Genomic DNA, 18733 nt, shown 5'->3' with positions numbered 1-18733 from the left:
GAGCTGCTCGGCAGACGCAGAGACATTGAATGCTCGGGAATCGGGCATGACTCCCTGCTCTAACTTTGCAGAAAGATCCATTAAAGCACAGCCAAGAGAGCAAGAGCCAAAGAACAGACTGTGTCTAATAGAACGGTAAATATAGTAACAGGAGGCTCAGTGTCAAGGAGACACAACGAGTAACATGCAGGAAAATGAGACAAGCTCAAGAGACGAGGCTGAGGGAACAGTGATAGGTGAAAATTAAAAACATGTCAGGACAAAGAAATGAAGTGATTTATTTCTTCCTCTTCTTTTTTTCCTTTACGAGACAAATGAGAAAAGCCAAAGACGGGAGGTTTTATGACACACCGACGCCAATTATTTGACTTCTGGAAGTGTTTACTCACCTTCCTCTTCCTGTTTTAAAGTCGCTCACTCCATCTATATATCTCTCACTTGTCAATCCCTTTATGGAGGCAGCCACTGGGGGCGGGCAGGTTAACTACCTTACTGAAATGTGTGCTTGCCCGGCCAATCAATTATGACCCCGTGCAGCAGCATAAGCAAAGGTGGTGCCAGCGTGAGGCGAGGGTTCAGGGTGAGGGAATCGAGACATCTTGACCCAAGATAATGGCGGTGTAATGGATATGCTCTGGAAGGCACAGAAGATCACAGCTCAGCTCTGCCTCTGCCTTCTGTTGCCTCCCCTGTCTTGCCGCGCTGCCTCATTAACCCCAAATACTCACTGTGTCTTTCTCACTTTAGCACTTTAGCACCACCTCCCCAACCTCCGTCGTCTCTCTCTTCCCTCCCCGGCTGCCTCCGTCTTTCATTTCTCGACTCGTAGCAGAACCTCTTGGGGAAGTCGCCGCCTTGTAAACAGGCTCACGTTTTGTGTGTGATTAAAGAATACCTTTGTTCGGCTCTGCCAGGGAAGAGGCGTCTTTCTCTGTTGTTGCCTGTTATCGGGCCCCTGCTTCTCTCGTGTCCTTGGAATACTGATTCATCCACAGATCAGAAGTTATCGCTGCGCCTGGCACACTAAAACAAACACGCCTCTGCCCACTCAGCGAGGGAGCCTCCGTCTGAGTGCAGCGATACCCGGGCTACTCGCCTTTTTTTTTTTTTTTTTAAACCGCTGAAACAACTGGGTATGTTAAAAATAAATGAGTATATTCAATATGATTAAAATTTAAAAAGTTCCCCTGCACCCTCCTCCCCTCGCCCGGCACATCTCTATCAGGGTGTAGCTTTAATGACAGGAATCCAAATGAAATGAGATGAGTGGGTGGTGGAGATGGAGAGGGCGAGATAATGAAAGATGAAGTCAGATGATGGAATCAGGCAAAAACACGGCTGATGGAGAGTGTCTCTCAGTTTATCTAGAAAGCATGTCATTAGCGTAGCATAGGAAATCTGTCAGAGGCTTAGTTCCTGATGAAGAGTGGAAGGCGCCATCTCTGGATATCGGGGGGGTGTGTGTGTGTGTGTTTATCCGTCTGAGCCGGTGTGGGAGCGTTGCCGTGCAGGGGTTGCAGGATGTATTAATTACACAGCCCCGCAGTTTCTAAGCTGCTCTAAAGGCCACCTCAATTAACACCTTCTGCACTAGAAATTGCAGGAAACTGCTAAGTTATACTGGTGATATTCCCTATCCGTCTGTGCGTGGGAAAAATCGCCACATTAACTCGTTTGCTGTGTGCGTTCATTGTAACTTTGGATGCTCTTTTTTTCTGGTAGAACTTATATATCCTTTACTCATCTGTGTTGTATAACAATTATCTAAAAAGTCCAGGATCCAAACAGGCAAAGCAAGAGAAGTGTGAACAAGACCAAAACGCCCCAGTTACACTCACGTTTACATCTAATATGTGTGTAGTAAATGGAGTTTGAGTCATGGGCCTTTGCATCTATACCTTAAAAAGTGTTCTCATGAACTTGTCTCTGCCCACATTGTGAGCAGAAGTCAACATGTAGTTTAATAAGCTTCTCTACAGCTATCGGTCATCCTCTGACCACTGATTTTACCTCCAAACAACTTATTTATGTGCATTAAAGTTGCATATTTATCCACTAAAATAATCCCTTCCTGCCTAGAGCACACCAGCTCACCCACAGCTCTGCTCAAAGTCGTGCAGTAGTTTCACCAAACATCATAAAAACTGATTCTGCTCCGTCCCACATGATACTTTAGTTTTGTTCCGTACGTCAACCCAGCTGTTAAAATGTCTTTCACACGTGATATATATAAACCCACCTTATGGACATGTTAACCTGGTCAAACAAACAAATAAAAACCAGATTTTTACTGGAGGAGGTCTTTAAGTTTTGGATTCAAGGCCCACTACCAATAAAACCAAATGACTTTGGTGAATCGTTGCTGTTCCTCCATCACGAGGCCACAAACTTGTTCAGTGTTTTGTTTTATGACCAGATATCTCCTGAACTAATTAAATCCCCGTCAGCTGAAGCTCTTTGTGTTTAGGGCTCATTGCAAAGCTTTAGACTCTACCTGCGCTCCTTGTAGGGTTTGCAGCACTTGTTTTTTTTTTGAAGGACAGATGTTTTTGCTGTCCTCTCGGTGCAAACCAGACGATCTGCAGATGTTGATGCTAAAAACACTTAGTGAGCGTTTACTAGAATGTCTAGAAACAGATAAATCCAGGTATAAATGGGATAAATGTCATAACAAACAGGCAGGTGACAGGATGTCTGGGTGCGACGGTATCACAGTTGTTCCCAACAACATCACTGGTGGCATTAATTAGCTGGAGAATGCCAGTAAGCCACGCAGGGTCAGTACATCAGACCTGAACCTGAAGCGCTCTGAACAGCATTTAGTCCTCACCGGTGGGTCTTATTTACCTTTGTGCTTTTTCTCCTCTTAGTGTCAATATATTCCCTGAAAGGGGTCCATCATCAATTTAAAAAAGAATTGGGAAAATGTCCTGCGTCATGGTAACGAGGTTCAGGTGAGAGCCGGCGCATATATAGAGTCTCATTTAGCTTTATTGCTGTTTTTACAGGTACACGGTTTAAAAGGAGCTTTCTATGGCTTCAGATCCAGGTCCTGCTTCAGTGCTGTGAATAGTGTGAGTTTAACTGCTTGATTAATGAAAGTTTTTCCGCTTGGATGTGTCGACGCCGTTTCATTCGGATCTGGCAGCTTATCAAAGGAAGGATTCTTTAGCAGAGCTTGTTTTTTTTTTTTTCTGGGAGCAGACCAAAACAAGAAATCTCCCAAAGAGGGCAATTTTGGTGTTTAATTAGCACAAAAATAGCTTCCAGTGTAAACCCACTCTAAGCTGTATCAATACCCTCCTTCTCCAATCACTTGGTATAATAGTCGGCGACTGATAACCCAAACTCTATTCTGAAAGTAATTTGCCAGAGTAGCAGCGATGCACCTGTCCCCAGCACCGCTTCCCTCCCCGAAGTCATCTCTCTTAATGACTTGTGCCTATTGTAATTGGTTCTGGCTGGTTTCATTTACAGTTCTGATCAGCCAATCAGATTAGCGGGGTGTCATGTGATAGTGTTTGCCGAAGCCCCGAGGAGCCCGATGAGTGATGGGACAGAATGAAGTGGGTTATCAGAAGGGAGTTTTAACAAGGTCTGGGACTTAGGCGGCGGCAAGACGGATAGAAAAGAATGGGGGGGAAATGCAAGAGCAGATACGATACAGAATCCGTCGGCTTTCCAGTCGGAGCGCACAGCGGTAGCAGCATCTGCCTCTTCCATGAAACGCGTACTCCAGAGGAAACCGAGGGGGAATGTATGACTGCTTTTTTAAATTCTAAATATCATCTGTAAGACTATCTCTGCTGAAAAGCAAGTTGTGTTTTTTTCCTGTCATGTCCATATGGTGTTTGTTTTACATGCTAGACGACACATGATGAGAAAAAAACCCAACGAGTGTTCCTGCCTCAGAACCGTGACGGCTTCAAAAGCACAAACTCAGACGTTTCAGAGTTTCATACCAAAGGAACCAAATTCATCAAGTTGTGAGATGGTTTTTTTTTAATATTAGTCTTCTTCAGAACTGGTTTCCAGTTAAAACAAGAATGACTGAAATAGTACATCTTGCTATAGCGCAGAGCAGCTTTAGTGTTTGAGACGAGCTGGTGTGCTCCAGCTGCAGCGATCAGTGGAGGTGTGGGTGGAGACGATGGTGAGGACTTCAGAGATCCTAAAGGAGACACCAGAGTTGCATCGAAGCCATTTTAAAAGACAAATTTGTTGGGACGAGTTGTGAGGAGGGTTTTTAAATATTTAAATCTATTCACAATTTATTAAGCACCAGATATTTCCTCCTTGATGCTGTGAAGTGTTTATAGGCGCCGTAGCGTCTGTTATCTCGGACCGGCTCGTTTCTTGACTGCTCTCGCTTTTTTCTTGCTTTGGACCGAAATGGGAGGAAAAAAAATCTAATCTCCATCAGACACATTTGATCAATATTTGAGTAAGATTCACTCGTAAAACTCTCAAAGCAAAGTCAGAAATTCCCAAGTTTGTGTCACGTCGGAAACTCGGGCGGATCCACGAGGACTTTGCAAAGTTTCTCTTCGCTGTTTTGTTTCATTTATCTCAGGATGAAACTGAAATTCATTGAAACTTGCATTCAGGGTTTCAGATTTTCCAATTTAAAAAATGAACTGCTTCCCTAATTTAGGATATTGTAGGATGCTTCCAAAGTATTCCTTGACTTGTTGCCCTGAAGAGATGAGCCTCAGTATTTTTAACTTATTTAAAGCCTTAGTTCACTTCCTGTGTGCTACTACGTTAAGTTCTACTTCCTGTCTCTTCTTGTTTCATATTCTGAGCTGTGATTTCTCCTCTGGTCTGGAGAACCTGTTGGAATCCATTTTTGTCTTCTTTTTTTTGGCCTTTTTGTTAGATAGGATAGTCAAAGGAGAGACAGGAAAATGGGGGAAGGGTTGCAGCAAAGGGCCATGAGCAGGATTTGAACCCATGGCCGCTGCATCGGGGACTACATCCCCTGTACATGGGTCACCAGCCCTACCAGGTGAGCTGTAGCGGCGGCCCTCCATTTTTGACTTCTAAACTCAACAAAGCATCTTGGTGTTTAATACAAACCAAAATAAAGAAAACACGCAGTACGTCCTCGCTGTGTTGATGTGTGACTGATGTGCTGGTTGTGACTCGGTGTTGTTCAGGTTCAGCTAATAAAAACTTGTTTCTTTCTTTCTTTCGCGCTGCAAAGTGACGAAGCAAAGATTTAACCGGATTCAGGAGGAATCTTTCGGCGGCGTCGACACTTCATATAATCATATAATTTTCAGAATCACTCCGGCCCGCTCTCAGCTCCTCCCTTCCTCGTCGTTAGATTTTACCGTCATTTATCTTTCCCCGTTCCCCCTCTGTTACCTTTGCCGGAGTCCACCTGTGAATTAGTCTTCCTGCCTGTTTAGCCGTACCGTGATGTATTGTGACATTTTCCAATGAGCCATTCCTCACGGCTGCCGGCTCTCGTCCCCGCTCGTTGTTATTTCATTTCCTTCATCATCTGCTTTTTATGTGGCGGAGGAAAATAATAATCGTAATAACAATGCTGAATATTTTCAGCCAAGGGCATCATCCGCTGGCTGTTTGTACCTAAGCCGGCCTGGCATGTAATTGTTATTCTAATGAGAAAAAGAAACGTCGCCAGATAAGAGCAGCCTTGTTTGGGCTTTGTCCTTGACCAATTCTACAAGTGGGGAACCTGAGAATTGACCGTCGGCCAGTGCAGCAGCCAGACTTATTTCACAGTGAGGAGAACTGATCAACGGTATGACTTTGCCAAAAAAATGAAAATGGAACTAGCAGTACTTTTTTTTTTTTTTTTCCTCCCCCTTTCGAATTTGTTGTGCTCCCTGTCCTCACCTCCTCTCATAAAACTTCATTGCTACAACACATTTCCCCCCGAGAGGAAAGACCCGGTGCAAACAGATCATGGATTTTATTCTCAACATGCCATGTAGGGCCAGAAATTGGTACATTTCAAACTGCTGCTGGTCACAACCCTGTTTTTCATTCCTCTTCGACAACAGTGGGCAGAAAAAAGAAAAGAAAGAAAAGTCAGAGAACAAAAAAACAAAGCAATAACAACAGAAAGTGACAGTCAGACAGAAAGAGAGCATTAGCCTAAAGCCAAAGTGTTGGGAGCAAAAGAGTGTTCAGGGGAAGGGAGGGAGGCAGCAGATAGAGAGATATGAAAAGAAAAGCAAAGGGAAGGGAGAGAAAGAAAGCTCACTTTGTTGCCTGTAGCTGTGGATTAGCCCTGACAGCCCCAGGAGTCAATCAGTCTGCTTGCTCCTCTCATCTCTGGGCAGAAGGGAGAATAACAGGGCTGTCTAACTGCCAGCCGGGGGCAGGTGGAGGTGTCGGGAGTAGTGCTGGACGATAGAGACGGAGCAAGAGAGCAAAGCCTTGAGGGATGGATGCGGCCCAGAATTTTCCTCGCCCTATACGTCGGTGCTGCATCGGTGCTGCCTGTATGTGCAGAAATGTGGCTGCAACACAAATCTAAAAACCGTGTGTCTGTTTGTCAAGTAATTCACAAAATTCTGCCCACTCCGGGTCGATTAACCAGCGCCGCATGGAACAATTTCACATCCGTTATGTTCCTAGTTTGCCTTACATTTTGTGTTTTTTTCCCTGTTTGCTGGAAGACATTATGCAAATGGTGTTTTGCTCAATTGCGTACCCGTTGGTATTTTCTGTTTTTGATGTATTACTGACTTCAAAAGAGGATGAAATTTAAATGATTGTTTTAACTTTTTCGGTGGCAGGTGCTTGATTTTCAGCGGATTCAAAGTAAAGCAGAGGATGTTCCGTCGCCTCCGAGTGCTCATTGTTGTGAAATGATGATTGCGTTATTACTTTAAAACAGCGATACTGTTAATATAGGAAATGGATTACGATGTGTATATCACACCAACTCGAGCGTATCGCGCTGCAGCGTCTCTGCGGATGCTCTCGGCAGGTATTTACAGAGTGTACCGCGCGCTCACCGTGTGTTTGGCTGCTACGCTTTGACACCGTGCAAACAGTTCTCAGAACAAAGCCGGGAAATTACAGCCCACAGGTGGTTCCTGGGTGAAAGTGAGGCTTTTGAAACACTGTAATAGCAGCGAAAACATTTTCAACAGGCTTTAACAGAAATGGTTGCGGTGATTGATTCCTGCGACTGTTTAGCATCGCAGACAGATATCATCTGAAATTGGCCGCCGCGGCCGCGTCGAGAAGCCTGCGTCGGATATTTACGATCCACCGAGTGGAGTTTGTCACGTCGGCGCCGTCTGCCTGAACCGGCTCCCAGGCGTCGCTCCGTTTAATATTTAAGAGTTACTTTGATGGGGACAATTAAACGTAATCTCGTTGGCTAATTAGTGTAATTCCTGCTCTGAAACCAATTTATTAGAATCGATCCCCCACTTGAGTAAAGTTAATTTTAGCTTTGCGGTGTTAAATCTTTCAGTGAAAATAATACATTATTAATTATCTCATTTGTACAGAAAAAAAAAAAAAACACTCGACGTTTGAATGAAGAAGTTACTGAGATTACGAGTTTTAAAAGTTTCTGACTTTATCCGGAGCTAAACCTTAAACAAAGAGTGTGAAGGAAGAAGAAAAAGAAAAGATAAAATAGTCTGATTCCATCTACATTTATGTGATTTTACCCAATATGAAGGCTGACCCTCAAATCTGTGTTATGAGACATAAAATTCAGAATTATGAGCCGTCGTTCTAGAATCACATTTTGGCAGAAAGCAAAGAATTCCTTTTTTTTTTCTTTAATTTATGAAAAAAATAAAATATTCAAAAGTGCATAATTAGCTAAACTTAATTTCTGCCAATAAAAAAAGGCACCGAGCTGCTGAAATTTCAAATATAAAATAAAAAATGTCCAATAAGTTCGTCATATTCACGAGTAAATGAACAATTAAAGTCAGCAGAGCGATTTCAGTTTAAAAAGTAGCGCCGCCTGTCTTTCTTTTTCAGGATTACAGCCGTCTTGTTTTAGGAAACAACCAAACTTTATCACAACCAGCAGCTCGGTGTTTACATCCAGCGTGAACTCCACATCGATCGACTGACCCGCGTGAGCAGAGAAGTTAGATTCTGGATTCACAAACTCGACGTATCGTGCACACCTCATACATCTTTAATTAAACTGGCACCATGACGGACGACATCCAGTGCAAAAGGCTTCAGACGGTCGTCGTTCGGCTCGCAGGGAGATTTCCAACCAAAGCGAACGTCGGACGCTGAGCGGTGTGCAGGATGAATACGTGTACTCCTGCACCCTGAGCCAACTGAATCGCATTAGATTCAACAATACCTATATTTTCCTTGCAGGCATGCTGGGATTGAGTTTTACAACACGCAGCAATACAGAGTGTTGACCAGTGCTGAAGGGAAAAGGACTGTAATAAATACAAGTTGGCATGGAGAGAGCAGCGAGATGTCTCTCCCAGTAAATACACACTGCATCACAAAGCGGCGCTGCAGAGTTTTAGTCGTGCTCGTGGTGAAGCAGGAGTCGGACTGCCGCTGACTGCTGCTTTATACCGACATGCATGATCTCCAGAGGCTGAATCCAACTGACTCTGTTGGTCCTACTGACATTACTGTTTTAGTGTCTTTGCACATTTTAGATGGATTGCAGGTACATTTGGTGCTGACGTTCGTGCCGTCTGAAGGATGAATTTAAACAATGATTAACTGTGCACGAAACACCATCATCAGAGTTAATTGTGATGAATTCTGCACCTCAGAAGTTTTACATTTGCAAAGCAGCATGGTGCCAAAGTAGAGTTTTGCAGAGTCACTAGCATCCATCCATCCATCATCTCTACACCTTAATCCTCACTAGGGTCGTGGGGGGCTGGAGTCTATCCCAGCTGACTCAGGGTGAAGGCAGGTTCACCTGGACAGGTAACCAGTCTATCACAGGGCTACACTTAGAGACAGACAACCAAGCACACTCACATTCACACCTACGGACAATTTACAATCACCAATTAACCTCAACATGTTTCTGGACTGTGGGAGGAAGCCGGAGAACCCGGAGAGAACCCACGCTGTACGGGGAGAACATGGAGACTCCACACAGGACGATCCCGGGTGTCCTCACTGGGACGTGAACCGGGGATCTGCTAACCACTGATCCACCTTGCAGCCCCAGTCACGAGCATGGTCTGGTTAATTCTACTTTTTCTGTCTTTGCGGTTTTTTTGGGGCATTGCTCTGCAACAGATTTCATGCTAACCTTTTAGCACACGGTCTGAGAGGAAGCTCGACTTTTGGACCCCCACCGAGCTCCAACTTAGGCTTTAGGACTTCAGCAGTTACTTGGAGACAGTTATAGAGCCGACAGCTAAACAGGATGCGGCAGTGTGTTGGGTCAGACGGGACGATGGGGTTCGACTCCAAGGTGACGCCACAAACAAACCTTTAGCTCGACTTTCTTTGTCTGTTTGAAGCTTTTGTTTGAGGGAAGAGCTTCTGGAGGAGGACTTTAGTTTTTCAAATTCTAGCATTTCTTTTTTTTCTTTTTTTTTGTCTTCTTCCAAATTCCTGCCTGCTGCAGCTTCAAATCTTCTGCCTGCATCATTAATAATTCCCTCAAGTCTCCGAAGCCAGAAAAGCAGCAAAGTAAATGAACAAATCTTCAATCACGACGGAGCCACTGGAGAGCTCAATAATAACACGTTCATATACATACAGCTCTGTAATTTACGGGAACTGTGGAGCTCGTGAAATTAAATACGGGGGGACAGACCCTGGAACTATTAAACTGCCATGAACACCCGTTATTTCCTGCGGCTGCTAATTCATTACGAGCCGAGATGGTTGAGACAGACAAGGCGCCTCAGGAACGCCGCAATTGCGAAAACAAGAAAATAATTGTGCGAGTCACTCCGAGCTCGGTCCTTATCTGAGTCGGGAGGAAGAGAGTTTTTAAATGACGGGATCACACGCGGTTCCTGAGACGCACCTCCGTCTCCGTTTTAATCCCGCGTTGCATTGATGTGGCCAATTTGTGCTCCGTGTTCTTCGGCGTGTCGCGGTGCTATTTCTTTCTTTTTTTTTACAGAAGTGAAAATTGAGATTGTAGAACTCCAAAGAGAGACAGAGAGGACCGTCTGTTACACTTGGAAAAGAAAAAAAAAGAAAAACAAGCCTTTTTTCTTTTGATATCACCAACTTTTACTTCTTTTTTTTTTTTACGTGCTTTGTGGCGCCGAACACGCAGAGGTGTAACAATGCATCCGTGAATTACCTGTCTCCTCCGGAAACTTGTGGCGTGTTTAACCGCAACTTTGGTGACAAAGCGGTGTGAAGCAGAGGCCAGCAGACAAGCTCCATTGATGCCGAGGCAGGCCGATGATGACACGGGCGCCATGCGACGGAGACGAGGATGAGTGGGAGAGGAGAGCGGCGGAGAAATAGAGTGATTAGGTGTGGGGAGGAGTATTCATTTAGGAAGACAAACAGCTTCATTTAAAGTTAGCCAAGCACAGAGACACCCTCTCCCACTACAAATGGGTTGAAATTTGCATCTTTCTCACCGACTGGGGGGGGATCCGAAGCCTCGCTCGGTCTCACGTCTCGAGTGATAATAGATTATCTACGGCCTCGCCTGAAGAGCTACTGTCTTTGATTTGCTTTTGAACACATTTGCTGTCTGCTTGTGCTGAAGTAATTCCTCTTCGCTCTTGATCCGCCGCCGCCGATATTGTCACAGCCCTACTTATCTACAGTATATAAGGGCTGTTTGCTGTTTTGTTTTGTTCCTCGACTGCATACAGAGGAGCGGAGCGGGCGCAGAGATTGCAGTAATTTCACGATTATTAAACAGCAGAAATGCCAAGCTCGCCGCCATTACGTTTGATTTCTCACCATCTCTCGCAAATCGCAGTCTTTTCTGACGGTTTTAACAGCAGAGAATGAAATTAAAGTTTTCAGCTTAGATGGCGGTGATTATCTGCTTAAACACTCTCAGCGGTTATAGATCCTCCGCCATAAAGGAACAGGAAGTGTTTAAGCTGCAGGTGAACTGAAGGCGATGCGGATCTGCCGTCCATCATCCGTCTCTCCTGCGTCCTCCGTTCTGACTGAAAATCTTTATTTGCTGCACCCATGTGGTATTCTTAGAGGTATATTTACTCACGTCTGTTCTGGTGCAGTGAGAGCGTTTCAGCTCTGGTTCTGACCCCGGCGCATGTGGGTTGGTGGGAGCAGCCTCGTGAGCCCGTGTGGACGCTCCGGTGTCTTCATGAAGCTGCTGCCATCTTCCTCGACATCCAGCTCCTACACATGCCTTTAAGGTTTCACTATATTTGACATACAGTACAGACGCGCATTTACACAAATAGTAAATATTTACCGCTTGGATAGTTGCCTCCATCACCCTGCCAGAGGGATTTAGCTGCCTGGGCAACATTTTATGTTGCTTCTGTTCGAGAGTTGAATAAAAAGCCTCGGGATGGCGGAGGGGAATTTTTCATTTCAGATATTTTCAGGGGTATTTGATATTTCTGTTATTTAGCCTTGGGAATTTTCCAAGGTAAGCAGTTGTTGAGCATGTACAGAAAGAGGATTTGCGGGATAAATCTAATGCAGCGGCTGTTTACAGCGGCGCTGTATGCATACAATATGTAAATGAAACGCCTTATTCCAAGTTTCCACCGGCTCTCCTTGGGAGGAAGTGTGAAAAGGTTTTTGTGTAGCGCTCAGGGTTCCTCAGTGCATCCGGATGACCGTTTGCTAAATATATCTCCTCCCAAACGTGCACCGACCTTGTGCAGCTACAGATTAGTGTAATTAGGAGTGGCGGCCTGTCAGGCTTCAGATTTTTTACGTGCTGAATCGTGAGCACGGGGCTGCAGAATGAGCGACGCTCAGGATGTACAGACGTGGAGGACGGTGTGTTGTTTTTCTAACTTAGACTTTCTCAAGCCAAAAACACAAAGTTGAACTTGTGAGGAATGGTTTCCTCTGACTTAAGCTGCATTTCTGATCGGCTAAAACAACCACATTTTAATTCCACGGCCAAAGAAAATCATAACTAATTTAATTATATTAGTTAGTGGGGTAATAACTGTATTTATTGACTCACCTGTGGAGGCCAATCCTGGAAGTTATCAGACTGTAGGGTGAGGACGTCTTCCCCTGATGTTTATTTCATTCAGGGAAATGTTGACAGCCTCATAGAGATGGATGTTTATCAGTGTTATTGCTCCTTAAAGGTGCCGAAACTAAGCAGTCATAGAGGGTTTTAATGCTTTTTTTCCTCAGTAGCTCCACATAGCAGTCCAAATATTCTGCAGGACCATCAGCTGAGGACGCTGATTGTTTGCTCGGGACAAACAGTTTTAATTGCATATAGCAATTAAATGCATAATTGAGATTTGTTTAGCAAAACTGGCATCTTAAAGCAAAAAATCTAAAATATAGCATCCTGTCTGATGTAGCTGCAGCTGGTGGGATAGCCGGTTAGCCATGATAGCAAACAAACAAAAGCAGGACGTCCCCTAAATGGGATGCAGCCGGATTTAATGCACTTAATGCTGCGACCAGTCCTGCCCTTCGTCTTACATGCAAGCAGAGAAGGCAAGAAAGAGGCGTTTAACAAAAAAAAAAAAAACATCCTCGACTGCATCAGTTAAACACGACGTATGTCACAGCTTACCACTGCGTTTTATGACCTTCACGATAACTGACAGCGTACATTGAGTTTTAATTCAACTCTCAGCAAAACACGATGTGACGAGAATGTACAGATGTCTTATTTCTAAGTTTGTTGCGTATTGGGAGAGGCGTGACGGACGAAAGGGTGATAAACACATAAAGAGCGACATAAATCGTGATTGACTGACAGATAATAAATACGTCTGTAGACTGGGTTTGTATATTCCAGCTGTGTTTCTGTTATAAAGCTCGTCCTCGCTCACAGCTCCAAGCCTCTCCTCTGCTGGAGAACACATTTCAGGAATCGAGACAACCTTCAAGATGGCGCGCTGAGATCGATTTCCGGGTCACGGGCGGGAGGATGAAGGACAGGCGAGATAAGGAGGCTCAAAATAGAAGAAATGGTCCGAGCTGGCTGGAAACAAGAAGCCGCTGTTCGTCCGTGTCTTTCTCTTGAGTGGTGGATGTGTTGTAGCAGCGATAGAAGCCTTATTTTATCCACATCAGGGTAAAATGATCAAACCTGCCTGTTAGGAAGCCGGGATGCATTTACCTCATCAAATTCATGCGTCCTTGTTATTCCTCTTCTTGTTTATTTTTTTTTAATGTTTGCCTTAAAAACTTGACTTTCACCTAATCAGCATTTCACGGCGGGAACATTTCCTGCTCGGCGTGTGCTGCTTTCTGCAGCGGCACCGTAAAAAGCCAGACCGGATTTCATTCCTGCATCACTTGACATTTATTGCACATATATCTGGACTTGTTTTTCTCCCCCGTCTGCCCTAAATTGTCTGCAAATATATATATATTTTTTACCTTGAAAAGGTGGAGGAGACCCATTTTCCAATTACAGATCTTGTCTTTAGGTGTTAATTGCTGACTGACCTCTGGAGCTGTTATTGGATGCCATGTGGGTTTTTTAATAACCTCTAATCGCAGTGAAACAGAGAGCCATAATAGAGAAGAGCCAAGCCGCTTTTTAACCCAGCATCCTTCAATAACGTGTAATCTCATCCAAACACAGAAGCCGGCCGAATGCCAAGTCAAAACGCTCTTTTGCAGAACACGAGACGCTGTGATTCATGCTCCTCCAACACCAAAATGACACATGCTTTTGTATCGGTTGGGTTAAATTAGGTCAGCTGAGCCGCATTGATCTTATTAAGTTTAGTGGCATTTCGTTGTTGAGCGGGAGGAAAAAAAAAAAAAGCACGAGGTCTTGATTTGCTCTCGGATTTCAGCTGAAAGCGTTTTTAATTTGGCACAATGAGAAACGCCGAACAGAGAATTTACTTCAGAATAATCACGAGTGCATCATGTTTTACTGCAGCCGCCTTGCATTATTGCTCCGTTCACATCTGGCCACGTCGTTCCGTTTCACATTCTCCACATGTTGATGAGCATCCGGGCCTGGAACCGAGCACGAGGGGATCCATTAACACGTCTGTCCTTTCCTTATCTTGATATGTGGATGTTGTTCTTTCCCAGGCAACCCGCCGGCCACAGGTACGGGCACGCTGATCATCTACCTGGAGGACTACAACGACAACGCCCCCTACGTGGTGCCGTCGGTAGCGCGGGTGTGCGAGGACGCCCACGACATGAACGTGGCCATCGTCGGAGGCTGGGACAAGGACCTGGCGCCCAACGCTGCACCCTTCAAGATAGAGCTGGGAAAACAGCCCGGCCTAGACAAAACATGGAAGGTCACCAGGGTCAACTGTGAGTATCTCATCTTGAAGTGATGTTTGAACGCTCTTGAACCGCTGAAAAGCATCAGCACTCGGTGGCAATCGATACGTCTTTCATACATCAAGAGGCAGAGGTGTCCATTTGCTCTCCAACAATAACCTCCTCGACCACAACGCTGAGCACCGAGCAGCGTGTGAGTCACTCTCGCTTCCCCGTTGTTGTGTTTCTTTTTTTTTCCACCCAGAGCTTTAAGACTGCTCTCACTGAGTTGCCAGAAAGCACCCCAGGGAGCTCAGGAGTGAAAAAATAAATGAAGAAAAAAAAGGGCGAGGAGAGAAAACTGCCAAAGCGCTGACGTCACTTCCAATCCGAGCATATTCAAGGGTCAATTCATCAGAGTGCAATTTTATAACCTGCCACGCTTTGCTGATGCGACGCCGCGCGAAAATATAGAGCAGAGCTGTCTCAGCCGCTCGTATAGATCGCATGATGAGGATGAGGAGAAAAACGCTGCAATCGGGGAGAAGCGTGCAGCAGCAGGAGGAAGAGGAGGACGGACAGACAACCAAGACATCGAATCAGGGCTCCATGACCGACAGCGCTGTCTGTGTGTGTTTGAGTGACAGTCCAGAGCTAAAACCTGCCCAGAGGTATTAGCTGTGACTGACAGCAGGAGAGGGAGGTACAGACACTCCTCAATCACCACCGCTGGAAGAGACAGATAGGGCCGGCAGAGAAAGAGCTGGCTCCCAGTGAAATGGACTGGCGCTGTGCTCGTCTCAGATGTGTGTGTGGAGGTGCAGCTCTGAATCCAGAAATCAGAGAAGGAATCTGGGTGTCCTGACTGTGGCTACTTCCAGATGTAATTACAATTAAAAGCACGGGGGAATGTCAAGGCCCTCCATCCCTCCTTTGGTGTTTTATTTCTCTTCTATTCTGGAGCAGCAGAACACAGGAGTCCCCTCCATAGTACAGCAGTAGTATGGTTATGTAACAAGATGAGCAGTTTTAATTGTTTTTTTTCTCTCTGCTTTGCGTTCAGATGCCAAGAGAAGGTTTTTTTTTTTTTGCTTCTGTGTTGATATTTTTAAATGCATTGGATATTGTGATGTTGTGAGTGCTGGCTGTTCGTACTCTTAAGGCCACAGCAGACTGATATGATGTGCCGGTGTGCTTCACTAACCTTCCAAAAGCTCAAGGCCGCATAAAGCTGACAAATTGTAGAATTAAATCTGTAGTAAATGGGTTGACGCAACATGTGCATTGAAAAGTTAACCAAAAAAAAGCACTAAAAGTTGCATAAAGTCTCTCCAGGTAGCAGGATTCACATCCACAGACCAACGAGAGGTTCGTTTCCTCTCTGGCGAGCCTCGACGTTCCCCGTCTTTGTCATAGAAGCTGCAGGAGAACGTTGGGAGCTGTTTAAAGTCCTGAACGGCCTCAGCAGTGAGAACACACAGCTGCAGTGAGCCCAGAGGGGCAAACACACAGCATGTCAGTCACCACCTGCACCGCTCCGAGCCACGCTTTGTCACACTGCACTGAAGTTTTAACACTATTTAAGGTGGAGAAAAAGCTGAAATGGCCCAAAGCTTGATCAGGTGTTGCAAGATAAAAATCTAAAACACTGACTTAGATGAGCCTGTTAAACATTATGTAGACGGGTTGTGTTGACGTAATGAAACTGGTGATTGCATCAACTTAATATTATTTGTCACTTAAACTTAAATTTCTGCAAACAAAGTTCAAGTTCAGGGAATAAAATTGGCTTGATAGCTTAGAAGTTTGCATCCCTTTCCTGTCTGAACACGCCTGGACTATTTTAGACAGTGACGTAATTATAACTCAAAGAGACTGATGTGGATTCACGTGTTTTTTTGTTTGTTTGTTTTCTTCCTGTGGTGTATGCTTCCATGTAAATTAGTGGCAGATAATTTGGTGGTTAGCATCGTCGCCTCATAGCTAGAAGGTCGCCGGTTCACGTCCCGGTGAGAACACCCGGGATCTTTCTACGTGGAGTCTCCATGTTCTCCCCGTGCAGCGTGGGTTCTCTCCGGGTTCTCCGGCTTCCTCCCACAGTCCAGAAACATGCTGAGGTTAATTGGTGATTCTAAATTGTCCGTAGGTGTGAATGTGAGTGTGCTTGGTTGTCTGTCTCTAAGTGTAGCCCTGTGATAGACTGGTTACCTGTCCAGGTGAACCTGCCTTCACCCTGAGTCAGCTGGGATAGACTCCAGCCCCCCATGACCCTGGTGAGGATTAAGGTGTAGAGATGATGGATGGATGATTTGGTATCGAAGGTGGAAAAGTTGCGAGCTTTTGTCATGACCTCGATTTGCATCAGATCTTCCAAAAAAAACACCAACAGGAACTATCCGGGTTTGTAGGTCAGCGCCGACATGTAGAAAGTCGGGGGCATAAATCAGAGCCGAGGTGAACTCAGAGGTTTCTCACATTCCTGATCCGAGTGAAGTATAAGATGAGGTTCGCCCACTTTACACTTTGCTCTCAGTGGAAGCATTCCAACTCCGCCGACTTCATTTATGGAAAAGATGAACGAGACTTCATAACGCTCGGCAAAACAATCCCCTCCCTCCTCGCGGCGCCGTGGTCCTCGCAGACGCCAGATGTCAACCTGAATAACAGCTAGAAGAGATTTAAATGTTACACCATCACAAAATACAGAAACATCTGCTGGAACAACAGATTTCATGCAGATTCGTGGCTCCGAAACGCTTCAGTTTGTCACCAGTCTGAATGTATTCTCACCTTGGATTTTTATCTGCGCCACGTCCACGCTATTAGCTGCTGTCCTGTTTTATTTGTTTAAACCAGCATCCAAGTGATCGTGTGGAACCAGATCTGAGCGCTGACAACCGGCCGTTTGTTCACTTGCCACACGCTGAGGAGAAACTTTTTAGGGAAAATCTGCGCCTCATGCGGCAATCTGGCGTTTTCAGAACACACAGACGAGCCTGAGCGCCGGCGATAAACGGCGCGCAGAAGGAACTCGGTGTTTGTCACATGTTTGCTGTTCCTGTTTAGCGTCGCCTCCTGACATTGTTTTGAGCGCGATGCGAGACAGTGTCGTTTTTCTAATTAAACACAAAGCTTAAAGTTTCCTAACCTGGGAGGAACAGCCCTGGCAGGAAAACAGCCACAATGTGCAGCTTTGCATGTTGTGACACGTTTCAGCATGAAGTGAACCGGCTCCCCCTGTTTTCTCTTGTGTCTCTTAAGGAATTTTAAAGTGTGATGCAACCAAATGTAACAACCTTACGCAACTTAAGTGGTGCCAATTTTTGTCGCTTCAGTTGTCAGGAATGGCTCGGCAGCCAGTTTCTCCAGGCGCACAACTTCTGAGTTGTAATACACACATTTAGTTCTGCCTTTGCAAAGTAGGTGGCTGTTAATGCAGAATAAATGGACAATGCATGCAGGACAGGCAATTACCAGTCATCCAATCCATTTAAACCCTCCCTCCCCTCCCCCTCTGTGTCTCCTCCACAGCCACACACTCTCAAATCATGCTTCTGCACAGTCTGAAGAAAGCCAACTACCAGCTCCCGCTGCTCATCACCGACTCAGGCGTGCCCCCTTTGTCCAACAACACAGAGGTGAAAGTTCAGGTGTGCATCTGCAAGAAGAACAAGATGCACTGCAGCTCGGCCCACTCCCACCGCGACAGCCTCCTGGTGCTGCTCGCGACGCTCCTGCTTGTCCTACTCTGTAAGTAACGCCGCACGTCAGCACGGAGCTCCAGGTGAGGTTGATGTTTTCAGGTGGAACGAGTCACACGTTGAGGAGAGTTTCATGGAAAAGCAAAGCAACTGATTGGTCTCAGGGAACAGTAGAAACTCACACGGAGGTTCCTTTGTACAGATTGTCTGAGATGTTTTACCCTTGAATGAGACAAACACACTGTCGGATTGTCCGCAATCAATGTTCACAAATATGGAGATGAAATAATTGCAATGGGAAATTCCTCAACACGTTGGAGACCTCACTTCTCTCTCCTCCAAGGAAGAAGTGAAAATCTGACAGCTTTTATAGTGATCACAAACTCTTTTTCTATTGTTGTAAGTAGTTTAAACCTTGTTGCATCTTTCCAAACACAAAAACGTTTTAGGGGTGTAAACACATCCTCTCTGGTCGACTCTTACACCTTTTGAGGAAACTCCTCCATCGTTACGCTGCAGGAAAGTGACCGTTCCCAACTACATGAACATAAATCGAACAACTAGATAATAAATGATAACCTAAAAGCTCGTGATTGATTTTACTTTGACAAGCTACCCCGTTAGCATCCTTCTGTTAGCATCGTCTGCATGACAAGCCTCCATCCCATCCTGCAAAA

The 18733-nt window shown here is 45.3% G+C and overlaps 1 protein-coding gene across 1 annotated transcript in view; it reads left to right on the top strand.

Annotated features, from left to right (window-relative positions):
* cdh13 (cadherin 13, H-cadherin (heart)) overlaps positions 1–18733 on the top strand; it is a gene marked incomplete at its 5' end in the record, with an annotated part of 203020 nt that overhangs the window by 171804 nt on the left and 12483 nt on the right. Inside the window, 2 exons of the mRNA XM_008276457.1 lie at positions 14173–14406; positions 17887–18105. Coding sequence (XP_008274679.1) covers positions 14173–14406; positions 17887–18105 — 453 coding nt within the window. The remainder of the gene's footprint in view (positions 1–14172; positions 14407–17886; positions 18106–18733) is intronic.

Source organism: Stegastes partitus, unplaced genomic scaffold (assembly GCF_000690725.1).
Source record: "Stegastes partitus isolate 25-593 unplaced genomic scaffold, Stegastes_partitus-1.0.2 Scaffold72, whole genome shotgun sequence".
NCBI classification, from domain to species: Eukaryota; Metazoa; Chordata; class Actinopteri; family Pomacentridae; genus Stegastes; species Stegastes partitus.
This window is presented reverse-complemented; position numbering and strand designations above follow the sequence as displayed.